At 54.2% G+C, this 11,951-nt stretch overlaps 1 protein-coding gene across 5 annotated transcripts; it reads left to right on the top strand.

The window, feature by feature from the left end:
• The first annotated feature begins 167 nt into the window (after positions 1–167).
• Positions 168–5,530, top strand: MGAT1 (alpha-1,3-mannosyl-glycoprotein 2-beta-N-acetylglucosaminyltransferase). 5 transcript variants are annotated; one of them, XM_042802251.1, is made up of 3 exons: positions 168–255; positions 855–1,129; positions 3,214–5,530. In XM_042802251.1, exon 3 carries the CDS (start codon positions 3,243–3,245, stop codon positions 4,569–4,571), a length of 1,329 nt encoding a protein of 442 aa, XP_042658185.1. In that variant the 5' UTR covers positions 168–255; positions 855–1,129; positions 3,214–3,242; the 3' UTR covers positions 4,572–5,530. The 5 variants fall into 5 exon arrangements, with proteins under 5 accessions (XP_042658185.1, XP_032845752.2, XP_032845753.2 ...); XM_032989861.2 differs by lacking the exon at positions 168–255 and adding an exon at positions 2,662–2,680; XM_042802264.1 differs by lacking the exons at positions 168–255; positions 855–1,129 and adding exons at positions 1,909–2,096; positions 2,662–2,680.
• The last annotated feature ends 6,421 nt before the right edge of the window (positions 5,531–11,951 follow it).

Raw genomic sequence — 11,951 nt, 5'->3', positions numbered from 1 at the left:
GCCATTCACTGATGGGGGCGGGACGGGTAAGGGGCGGGGCCCAGCGGTGTGTGGGGGATTGGGGCGTGCTTATAAGGGGGCGTGTCTACCGGTGGTGGTGGGCGGTCCCCTGTGCCACCGGGGGGGTGTGGCCTGACGTGAGAGGCGTGGTCTACACAGGGAAGGAAGCACGGGGGGCGTGGCCTTGCCGTTGCCATGGCGTCGCTTCCGGTGCGGCGGGGCGGAAGTGGCGGGCGCTGCCGGGAGGCGCCGCTGGTACGGGGAGGGGGGGGGGCGGGTTTTGGGGGGGCTTTGGGACCGGATCGGGCCCTTTGGGGGGGATCCCCCTGTCCCTCGTGGCCGTGGGGGGGGCCCTCCTCTCCCCTATAGCGATGGAGGGGCCGCGCCCGTCCGCTGTGGGGGTCGGAGGGGCCTTTAGTGTCCCCTATGGAGGTCTCGGGGGGGCTGAGGGTTGGGGGGGGGGGGGCTCCTCTGACCCCTGTGGGGTGTTGAGAGGGATGGGGGGGGGCAGCAGTCCCCTATAGGGGTTTTAAGAGGGCTCCCCTGTCCCCTCGGGGGGGCTGAGAGGGGCTCCTCTGACCCCTATGGGGTTATCAGGGGGGTTGGGGGGGGTCCTCTGTCCCCTATAGGGGCTGGGGGGGGGGATGATCCCTTGTCCCTATAGAACTGGGAGGAGTCACACACCCACCCCCCCCCCCCCCCATTCCTGGCAGGAATTTCTCTCCCCGGGGATTTTGGGGTTCTGCAGCATCCCCGGGGAGATCTAGGGGGGGGTTGTTCTCTCTGTAAAAAAAAAGGGGGGTGGGGGATAGGAGGGAATTTGGGCATTTTAACCTTTTCCTCCTCATTTTTAGAGCTCATCTGGACACACCAACCCCACAACCCCCACCCCAAAAAAAAAAAAAAACAAACCATGGCTGGGAGCTGGGAGCTGCTGAACCCCACGAGAGCGGACGGACAGATGGCCTGACCCCCCCCTTTCCCCCTCCTCCACGACCGTGAGGAAGCTCCGACGGGACAAAAGCAGCGAATTCCCCCGATTCCTGAGGGATTCCCAGGCGGTTCTGGAAAAGGGGGGGGAGGGGGGAACCCCAGCGACCCCCCTCCCCCTGGAGCGAGCCACAACCAGGTAAACCCCCCAAAATTTTAACCTGGAGAGAGAAGGGAAACATTTTTCCTGGCTGCTCGCCCTCTAATCCTCACTGGAAGGGGGCTAAAACCTCCCCCAAAAGCCAAAAAATTGGCCAAAAAAATTAGATTTTTAGGAAGATTGTGGCGGTGGGGTGACGCTCAGTGGGAAATCCCGTGGATGAAGGGATTCATTTTGCCCAAGACGAGGGTTGGTTGCCATCGAGCTCCATCGTTGCGGTTTATTTTGGCGTCGCCTGGGCTGAAATGAAGCCAAAAAGGTGAAAAAATGAGGTGAAAAAACTGGGGGGCGGGGGGAGGTCCCCGAAAGCAGCGCTCACTTGCTCGGGCCCTTCCAAGTGGTTTCGGGGTTGCTGAGTTCAGAACTGCTTTCCCCCTAGGGTGCAAAAAAGAGCCTGGATTAATTAAAAAGAATATTTAATGAGTTATTTAGGGGTGGCAGAGCGAAACAGGTGGGCGTTTGCCCAAAATGGGGGTTTGGGGAGTCTGGGGGGATGCCGTGACGAGGGAAAAGAGCTTAAAAATCTCCCCCAAAACTTCAGGAAGCTCTGGATTTGGGGTGTTTCACCTCTAAAAACTCCTGAGGGGGGGGAAAAAAAGGGGGGGTGTCGCCCACCCCCCCAATCCCTGGATTTGGGGGGATTTGGGGTGCTGGAGGATTTAATTTAATATAATTATCGGTCGCTCGGAGTCTCCCCCGGAGCGAAGCCGAGGGCAGGGAAAATCCCCAGCTCTGCTTACTCAGCGCCTCGCCGCCGGCTTGTGCCTTGCTGCCGAGAAACGTTGGGTGAAACCGCGGCTGAACCCTCCCCACCCCTCCCCGCCTTGGGCTAAAACCACCCTCGGTGTGGGCCAAAAAACCCGCAGTTTGGGCCAAACCCCCTCGCTCTGACCCCAGCCCCGGCGTTTTGAGCTGCCACGAGGCCGAGCTGCTTTCGGCCCCGCAGGTACGGCTTCATCCCAGCGTCTTTCTCCTCAGGGACGCAACTGAGAAGCGTGAAATCCTCACAATTGACTTTTTTTTTCCTTTTTTTTTTTTTTTTTTTTTTTCCCCCCCTCACTTTCCTCCTCTCCGGCCGTTTTTTTGGGGCCAGATGAGTTTGTTGGGGCCGGGAAGGGGGAACTGTGCTATCGGCATTTTCCATCTTCACCCTTCCCCTTGGGCGGGGGGAAACCAGGCTCACCCTCCTTTCCTACCTCTCTACACCCCTTTTTTTGCTTTTTTTCCTTTGAAATGCCCCTTTTCCGGGTGTTTTTTTTCCTTTTAATTCCCTTTTTCCGCTCGCCAACGTGGCCCGCGGCGGCGTTAACCCTTAAGCCGCTCCCCCGCGCCGCTCCCTCACCAGAGTTAAGCAATCGCTTTTTTTTCCCCTCTTTATTTTTTCTGTTGCTTTTTTAACTCTGCCTTATTTTTTTTTTTTCCTTTTCTTTTTTCTCCTAATTCCCCTTTCCCCCCCCCGCTTCCCTCCTCCCCTTTTTTTGCCACCGCTGACATCTTGCCTCTGCTGGCAGGAGTCGGGCCGGCCTCCGGGTGAGTAAAAAACTTAAGGAAAACAGAACTTTGTGAAGGTTTTGCTGCTCAAACGTGATATTTTATTTTATTTATCCCCAGTTTGCAAACAGAAACCGCCCCCACTTCACCCCCCTCAACCTCCACGGTGGCAAAGCCTCACCGGAGCCAACTCCTGGGTTAACGTTTAACGGGAGCGGACTCTGCCCCCCTCCTCCTCCCTGCACTGAGATTTGGGGTCGGGGTTTATCATTTGCTTTTTTTCCCCCCAGTTATTTAAGCTTTTTTTTTTTTTTTTTTTTTTTTTTTTCCTCTGTATTTTTGCAGCGCCGCGTTTCTGCTGGGAGTTCTCCCCAGGGCCGTGCAGTTTCGCTTCCTCTCCCCACGGCGGGGGTCGCTTCTCTTTTTGGGGAGGGAAGTTTTGGGGTGTCGCAAGCACGGGGTGTCCTCGTCCCCCCTCCAGCTCCAGTTTGAGGTGGTGGGGGGGTGATGTGTGTGTGTCCTCTTTTTTTTTTTTTTTTTTTTTTAACCCCCTTCCCCCTGCCTTTTGCCAGGTCCATGGCGTGGGAGTGAGCGCTGAAGGATGCTGAAGAAGAGCAGCTTGGTGGTGTGGGGGGCGGCGCTCTTCGTCGCCTGGAACGGCCTCCTCCTCCTCTTCCTCTGGAGCCGCCCGGCTTCCCCCGGCGAAGGCGACCGGCTGACGGCCGAGGTGATCCGCTTGGCCCAAGATGCCGAAACCGAACTGGAACGGCAAAAAGAACTCCTCCGCCAGATCCACCGCTACAGCGGGCTGGGGGGGCGGCGGCGCGGGGTTCCAGTCACCCCTCGCCCCCCTCCGCCCCCCCGCCCTTCCCCGCCGCCGCGACTCCCCGAGCCCCCCGCCGCCGTTTTGCCGGTGCTGGTGATGGCTTGCGACCGCAGCACCGTCCGGCGGTGCCTGGATAAACTTTTACGTTACCGTCCCTCGGCTCAACGTTTTCCCGTCATCGTCAGCCAGGATTGCGGGCACGCCGAAACGGCTCGCGTCATCGCTTCGTACGGCGACGCCGTGGCTCACATCCGCCAGCCCGATCTCGGCGACATCCCGGTGCCGGCCGAGCACCGTAAGTTCCAAGGTTATTACAAAATCGCCCGGCATTACCGCTGGGCGTTGGGCCAGGTTTTCCGGACCTTCCGTTACCGCGCCGCCATCGTGGTCGAGGACGATTTAGAAGTCGCTCCGGATTTTTTCGAGTATTTCCAAGCGACGTTCCCGCTCCTCCTCGCCGACCGCAGCCTCTGGTGCGTCTCCGCTTGGAACGACAACGGCAAAGAGCAAATGGTGGACGTCGGGGAAGCCGAGTTGCTTTACCGGACTGATTTTTTTCCTGGCCTCGGTTGGTTGCTCTTAGCCGAACTTTGGGATGAACTTGAACCCAAGTGGCCGCGAGCTTTTTGGGACGATTGGATGCGCCAGCCCGAACAGCGCCGAGACCGCTCCTGCATCCGCCCCGAAGTCTCCCGTACGATGACGTTCGGTCGCAAAGGAGTGAGCCACGGGCAGTTTTTCGACCAATATCTGAAATTTATCAAACTGAACGACCGCTTCGTGCCTTTTACCCAGCTGGATCTTTCTTACCTCAAAAAGGAAGAGTACGAACGTTTTTTCCTCGCGAAGGTTTACGCCGCGCCGGAGGTGAGGGTGGAGGAGCTCCAAGGGAACCGCCGGCGGGAGCTGGGCACCGTCCGCTTGCAGTACAGCGGCCGCGATTCCTTCAAAGCCTTCGCCAAAGCCCTGGGGCTCATGGACGACCTCAAATCCGGCGTCCCCCGCGCCGGTTATCGCGGCATCGTCAGCTTCGTCTATCGGGGGCGGCGCGTTTATCTCGCGCCTCCCTCGGACTGGACGGGTTACGATCCCAGTTGGAGTTAGCGGGGCGCCGTCGCTGCGCGGGGGGGGGATTATTTTTTTTTTGTGTGTGTGCGTGCGCGCGCCCCCCTTTTTCATCATCTTTTTATTTGTATTTTTTTTTTTGTTTCGGTGTGGCTTCAGCGGGGTGGGAGGCGGCGGGGGGGGGGATAGGATTTTTGGCACCCAGCAGCAGCAGCAGCAGCAGCAGCAGCAGCAAAGCGCCGCTTCTCCGGTGCCGCTGCGGGGGAAGATTTGGGGTGAAAGTGGCTCCGAGCGGAGAAATTATTTTCCAGAATAAAAGGAAAAAAAAAAAAAAAAAAGACTAAATTTTTTTAAAACAAAACAAAACAAAACCAAAAAACCCAAAACCCCACAAAATTCAGATTTTATTTGCTCAGCTCATCCACACCGCCCAGGCTCTGTATTGCACTCTAGGGCCTTGTCCCTGTATTCAGCTTGATGCTCTGGGTGCTGCACGCTGTAAAGCGATCTATATGGGTCTGTACAGATCTATAGGGGTCTGTACGCATCCATAGGGGGTCTGTACAGATATATGTGCCCTGGTTCCTATAGGGTCTCAGCCCTATTCCAGGCCCTATATTGGGCTGTGGGGTCTAGAATCTCTATAAGAGTCTGTTCTAGTCCCTATATGTGATTGTACACCCTGGACCCTATATATATACCATATATATGTATATATACATATATATATGTATGCATACACACCAGGCTGTTGGGTGCCATAGGGTTTGGGCTCTGTGGTTTTGTCCCTATATCAGGCTATAGGGTCTGGGTATCACACTCCATACGTTCCCCTCACCCTATATCACAGCCCGTTTCACAGCCTGCTCGCTGGTCTGTACGTTCTGCCCCATATGTTCCACTGCTGGGGTCTGAGGGGGAGCATCGTTTCTGCTGCTAAAAAGCCCCTTTTGTGTTTAAAAAAGAAAAAGGAAAAAAAAGACCCTTTTTAGTTTAAATAAACCCTCAGCCGTGGCTTTTTTTTGGAGGGGGGAGATGGGCAGTGAGGGGTTTGAGGGGGGGGGAGAAATGTCTTGCTCGGCTTCGTTTTGGGGTGGGAAAGCTTCTTTTGAAAGCAGGGGAAGTTCTGAAATAGAGGAACTGAAATGATGAAATTTTATCCCAGTAAATTGGGATAAGAAGTGGGGAAAAGGCTGGGGGGCAAAACTGGGCAGGGTGGTGACACTGGGAGGGATTCATCCCCCCTCTCCTCCCTCCAAGCAGGATTTGGGTTAAATCTGGCTGGTTTTGGCTATTTTTGGAGGCATTCCATCCCCACCTCTGCTGCTGGTGCTGATACACCAAATCTTTTTACTTTCATTTAAAAGGGGGACAGTCCAACCCCCCCCCAAAAATGGGGGGTTTGGGGTTTATCAGCACTTTTATTAACCAATTCCTCCCCAATTGGGGGTTTTCTTCCCCACAAGGAGCGTTTTGAGGTGGAAAGCCCCCATTTCCCAGCACACTGCCCAAAACATGCCAAACCTCCCCAAAACCAGAGGCTTCAAGCCACTGACTCCCGCCCCGGGGTTGACAGTGGAGCTGTATTTTGGAGCAAAATACGCCCAAATTGGTGGTTTGGGGGGGGGATAACGATCCCGTGATTTTAAAAGTGCCTTTTGAACCCCGTTTTTATAAACACCCGCCGATTATTAACCCGAATAGTTGCAAACCCGCCCCCGAAATCCGCTTTTTTCCACTTAAAACGGATCACTGTGAGGGAGCAGGGGCGGTTTAACGCTCCCGACCTCGCCGGGGACCCGCAGTCCTCACTCAGGTCCGCCCCTCCGCCGCCACCGCCCCTCGCTGCGTCGCGCAGTTTTCACTCAGGTCCGCTCCAGGGAGGGTCACCTGCGGGGAGCGGCGCAGCCAATGGAACGCCGCGATGGGGAGGGGGTGGCCAATCAGAGCGCGCAGCGCCCTTCTAACAGGCGGGGCGCGCCGCGGTTGGCGGGAACGGCGCGGCGCGATAGCGCGGGCAAAGCAGGTGGCGGCGACTCCTCCTCGTCAACCTCCCCCCAAAAACGCTCTAAACACCCCCAAAACGCGCCCGTCTCCCTGCCGGCTGTGGCGAAAACTCCGTCTTTCCCGGAAAAAAACTCCTTCAGCTGCTCCCCGCGGCCTCTTTTCGCAGGTTCCTGCGAGGTTTCTCTCTCCCCTGGGAGGGTTTGGGGGTCCGCGGCGCTGCTGTGGAGGCTCCGCGGGCCGGCTGCGAGGCGCTGGTGCTGGTGCTGTTCGAGGAATGGGGGCCCTGTGCCCGCCACGCCAAGCGAGCTGCCATCCAAATCGCCAGCGTGAGGCTTGTGAGGTGCCTTCGAGGGAGAAGAGGCTGATTTTTTTTTTCTCCTTACCCCTCCCCCGCCTGCAGAGCTATGCCGAAAGGGCACATTTTGGGGGTTGTTCCTTTGTGTGTGCTAACTTTCAAATTAAAGCCATGGAGAAGCAAAGCGAAAGAAATGAGAACATCAGGAGCTCATCTGAGCAGGAAACTGCAAAGAAGCATTTTGATTTTTTACTCGGGACAGGGAGCGCCGCTGGACCTTGCGCTGTGCCGGGTTCTCATGTTTTGAGGGCGATGTCGCCTACGACTCACTTCACCACGAATCAAGCAGGGAAATGACTAATTATACAACTGAGCTGGGCTGTAATTTAGGTTTAGCGGTGATCTGCGGCTTTGTCAGGGACCTTATTTTAAATTAGGTCCCCGGAGATGAAAGCAGCCACCCGCCCCGCTGCTTTTCCTGGTGGTTTCTCCTCTTCCTCGGGCCGTTGTCACGAGTCTCTGTGGACGGGGAGGCGAGTCCGGCAGTGGAGGTGGAGCGATTGGGGCTGTAAGAGCCAGAAACCTGCCCGGTCCTGCCTGCGCTGCCTGATAACAGCGCTTTATTATGTGGTTTAACCCTACTAACGGCTTCCTGCTGTCTCAAGATGCTGGTTTGTTTATTCTTTCCCCTTCTCTTCGCTCATAGGTGGTGAAATGGGAGGATGAAGTCTGGGCCGTGGCCTCTCTCCCTGCTCACATCCTGGCAGCGACTGCAAAACCACAGGGAGGCCCCAGCCCGAGTGATCCCGGGAGGCACAAGAAGTGGTTTTATCCCGTTCCCCCCCTAAATTCCCTGCAAATCCTAAGCAGAAACTTATCTGCTTGCAAAACCTTCCTACGAGGCGTCCAATGGCAGCAGCAAATCCTTTTTTTTTTTTTTTTGTTTTCCTCCTTAAATTGAGCTTTTTACATTGGCAGGGGGTGGGGTTGGGATTCTCCCTGTTTTTCTGGGCCATGTTTCCATTGACAAACAGCCAGGGAAACAAAAACCTCTCCATCCCTGTCCTCCCACTGAGGATGTTTCCTCAGGGGGAAATGTGGGTGTTTTGCAGCACGATGAGGAGAAAAACTCAACAAAAAGCATTAAATTGGGGAAAAAACCCACACCTCAAGCACAGCCCTCTCCCCAGCGTGCAAAACCCAGCTCTGCTCCAGGCCCGTGTGCAATGTGCTCCTCTTTCTTTAATTTTCCCCCTCCTTTAAAAAGTAATAATAATAAATGGGTGAAAAATGTGTATTCAGGGTGGGTTTTGCTTTGGGAAAGGGGTTTGGGATGAGCACTGGGAAGCAAGATATTCCCTTGTCTTTTCCTCTTTCAAGGCTTATTTTCACTGGAGAACTGCCAGCAGAGCTGCAAAAAAAAAAAAAAAATTATTTAAGGGGAATTTTGGGTCCTTGCAAACCCGTCAAGGAGTGGGATGGCGAAATGGGATTAGTTTTGTTAAATTAGGTGTTAAAAGGAAAAGCAAATATGGGGCTGGGGTGGTGGAAGGGTCTGGTTTTGGGGGGTTCAGGGGCAGAGGGTGAGCAGAGCTGGCTCCTCGCCCCGCCAGAGCAGTGGCTGGAGTTGTTCCCCAGTGAAAGCTGCCTGGGGGAAGGTGAAGATTTTGGTCTCGCTGTCGGCATAACCCAAAACCACCTCAACATGTGGGGCTGGGCCGGGTAAGAGCCCGTAGCTGCCCCAAGCACGGCCCAAATGCCTCGTTCGGGGCTGAGACCGAAGCAGCCCGTATGGGACACCAAACCTCAGTTTAACCATCAACCCCAGCACCTCAAAAGCAAAAATCCCAGGGGAAAAGGCTGCAGGGTGAGGAAAAGACGCCTAAAAATGGCATTTCTGGTGATGCTTTTTGGTCCATATACCTGCTCCGGGTGACTTGGGCATCCTGGAGAGGGAGAGATGCTCAGTGCTGTTTGCCTGGGGGAAAAAAAAAAGCCAAAGAGGAGGAAAACAGAGGGATTTGGGGGAAGGATTTGGCTCGCCCCCTTAGCAGGTCACTGTCCGGTTGCCAGTGCTTGGCCCGGAGCTCAGCGACTTCACTGCGTCGCTGCTCCTCCAGCCCTCAATGTAGGCAACACAGCTGGATCAAGAAGGGTGATTTCTGCTTGTCCAGCACCCGCAGAGGCCCTTCCAGCAGCTTCTGCTTCTTAACATTGACTCAAATCTGGGGGATGAAGGAAGAGGAGGAGGAGGATGGGTGAAGCAGGTTGCACCCCGACGGCGGGAGCACCCACCAGCATCTCCCGTCTCGTCTCCTCCGCTGCCAGCCCAGCGCATCGCTCGTCCTCCTCTTGCAAGGCTTTCAGGGAAGCTTCGAATCATTCCTGCAAGCGGGAAAAGGGGTTTTGGCTCCTGGAGAGGGGTAAAAAGGGGGGGCTGGCACCCCTAAAGCACACTGGAAGCGGCCAGCATGGGCGGCCCCGTCCTCACCCTCCTCTCTGGCTGTGCTGAAACAGATATGCAAATGTATATCCCCATTATAATTAGTTTTCTAGCTATGCTATAGGTACACCCATACATTATCTCTATAGATATATAAGTATATAGTGATACATGCCCACTATGGGTCTCCCAGCTGGGTTGGGTTACCCCATCTCTCCAAAACCTCCCCTAAAAGTCCCCGCCAGCCCCTTAAACACCCCAATGCCCTTTTTTTCCCCCTTCCTCACACCCCCAGCCAGGTCCAGACTCCCTTTGTGGACCCCCATTTCCCTTCCACACCCAGAAAGGGAGCAGAAACCCTCCACAATACAGGCGCTGAGGGAAAGCAGGAGCTTTTAAATCATAGATCTTGAGAATTTTGGTCCCCATACTGCCCCGCCCCATTTCATATGTAAGCCTCAGCAAATTGCAGCATTTCAGCTCAATTTTGACTTGTGGGTGCTCGCAGGGCTTTTTTCCCCTGGAAAGGTGGGGAAAAGCTTTGCCCCATTGAAAATACCTATTTATTGGGCTGAGTTTTAAGGGAAATTGGGCTTTTAGAGTCACTCGGGCATGGGGAGGGTGTTTGAACTGGGGTTTTGCTCACCCTGTACTCGCGAGCAGCCTCTTCGAGGGGCACGGTGAGGTGGGGGTGATGCTACGATGGCAAAAATTGTGGCCACAACCCAGGAGCGTGACAGGATCATGGAAAAAAATCCAAGCAGATGGTGCAGGTGGTTTCCTCCTGGAGATTTTCCATGGCGTTTCTCGTGGCTGTGGCTGAAGCAACGAGGTTGGGGGGTTTTATGAGCCCTTTTTGTGGAGCCTCACAAGAGAAAACAACACAGAGCTTATCTGGTGTTTCTCCTGCCCCAGTGATACAATAACCCCCAAGGACAAGGCCAGCAGGGATTTAAGGACAAAAAGGAACACAGGTGGTGATTTCTGTGGGATTAGGAGAGGTGATTTATTGGCGGGGTGAGTTTTCCACCATTCTGGCTGTACCCGGAGGGGAGCAAACTGTGGCCGGCGGGTGGCTGCAGAAAGGAGGGATTAATTCAGGAATGCAATGAGTTCCTGCTACGTCCCACAGAGCTCATGTGGATATTAGCCATGTCGCCAACAATAAACCCAGTGGGGGGGGTTAAACTGAAATAAAACCCCACTGCTAAACCTCAGCACCTGAATCAGATGTGAAAAACAAGAAGCGGAGAGGAAAAAATAAGCACTAGCTGGCAGAGGATGTGGGGGGTGGAGGTGGTGTTAGAGCAGCCCAACCCAGGAGGGAATAATGTTAATGCAGTTGTAGAAGAAAATTAATTCAGGGAACCAAACCAAACGAGGGTCTTTGAGCAGGAAGTTTCACTTTTATAGAATGTAGCCCACTTAAAAATATTTTTTTTTAAAAGAGACTAATCAGGAATTATTGTAGTTATGAATAAGGCTGATAAAACAGTAAAATAAATTGGCTATTTCCAAACAAAGGTGTAAAAACAGCAGCTCGCTGAACCCCAAATTAATCAGCTTTGGCTTTTCCCCAAGAAAACCACAGCCCTTTCCTACGGGGATATCAGCGGCGCTGCCAAACCCCCTCACTCCGGCTTGCAACGAGGGAAAAAAAAAGGTAGAAGCGATGCAAAACCCACCTGTTTTTTCATTTTTTAAGGCCGTTAATAGACCCAGCTCCGCTCTTAGGCGAGGAGGGGCGGGGGTGGAGCCCACCTTGGCCTCGGGAGAGCGGATCGGAAAGTGCCATTGTTATTGGTTGACTTGGGCAGCCAATGGGTAGCCTCATCGTGTCAGGACAGCCAATAGAAGGAGGCGTTTGTGATCCTCTGCCCCTCCGTTCACACCCGCGTGGGGAGCCTCGAGGATGCGATGGAGCAAAGCGCGATCCGACCGGACAGGAGACAACAGGAGGGAGTAAACCAAAATCAGTTCCAAACTTTAATCTCTCGCGGTAGCTCTCTGGGTAGAAAAAAAAAAAAAAAAAAAGCAAAAAAATCTCTCCGAAATCCTTATTTCCTTTTTTTTTGCTTTTTTAGTTAAAAAAATGCACATACATATATATATACGTATGGTTAGTCCTAGCAAAGCGCCTGCAACAGGGCTTTAATTAACAAGAGATCAACTTCACATTTAATTCTTAGTTGTTTCGGGCACTTACTAGCTCTTTGTAAGAGGGATCTCAGCCTGCGAGAGCCTTTGGCAGCAGAACGAGAAGCCAGGGCTGTGCTAGATATTTTCCAGAAACCGGCATTTTTGCGCACTTTCTGTGATCTCTGTGCCCGAAAGCAAACCACCGTTTGTACTCGATTTGAATTTTATTTTTTGCTTGTAAAGACTGTCCGGAGCTGCAGCATCGCGGTGCAAGCGTGCGTGGCAGCCTCTTGAATTTTCTGAGGCAATTTTTAGCGGTTTTGGTGTGGGTTTTTTTTTTGGTTTGTTGTTGTTTGTTGTTGTTTTTTTTAGGGGGTAGAAAAGCCGGTTTTGGCGGCGGCGGGAAGGTACGTGCGGGTTGACTCGGTTGCGTCCGCCGGGGAGGGGCGGGGGGGGGGGATGAGAGCGCGAGACGTTGACTCGGTTGCGTCCGGCCCGGGGCTATATAAAGGGGCCGCCGGGGGGCGCTGCGCCG

Source organism: Tyto alba, unplaced genomic scaffold (assembly GCF_018691265.1).
Source record: "Tyto alba isolate M040663 unplaced genomic scaffold, T.alba_DEE_v4.0 Super-Scaffold_100000100064, whole genome shotgun sequence".
Taxonomy (NCBI): Eukaryota; Metazoa; Chordata; class Aves; order Strigiformes; family Tytonidae; genus Tyto; species Tyto alba.
This window is presented reverse-complemented; position numbering and strand designations above follow the sequence as displayed.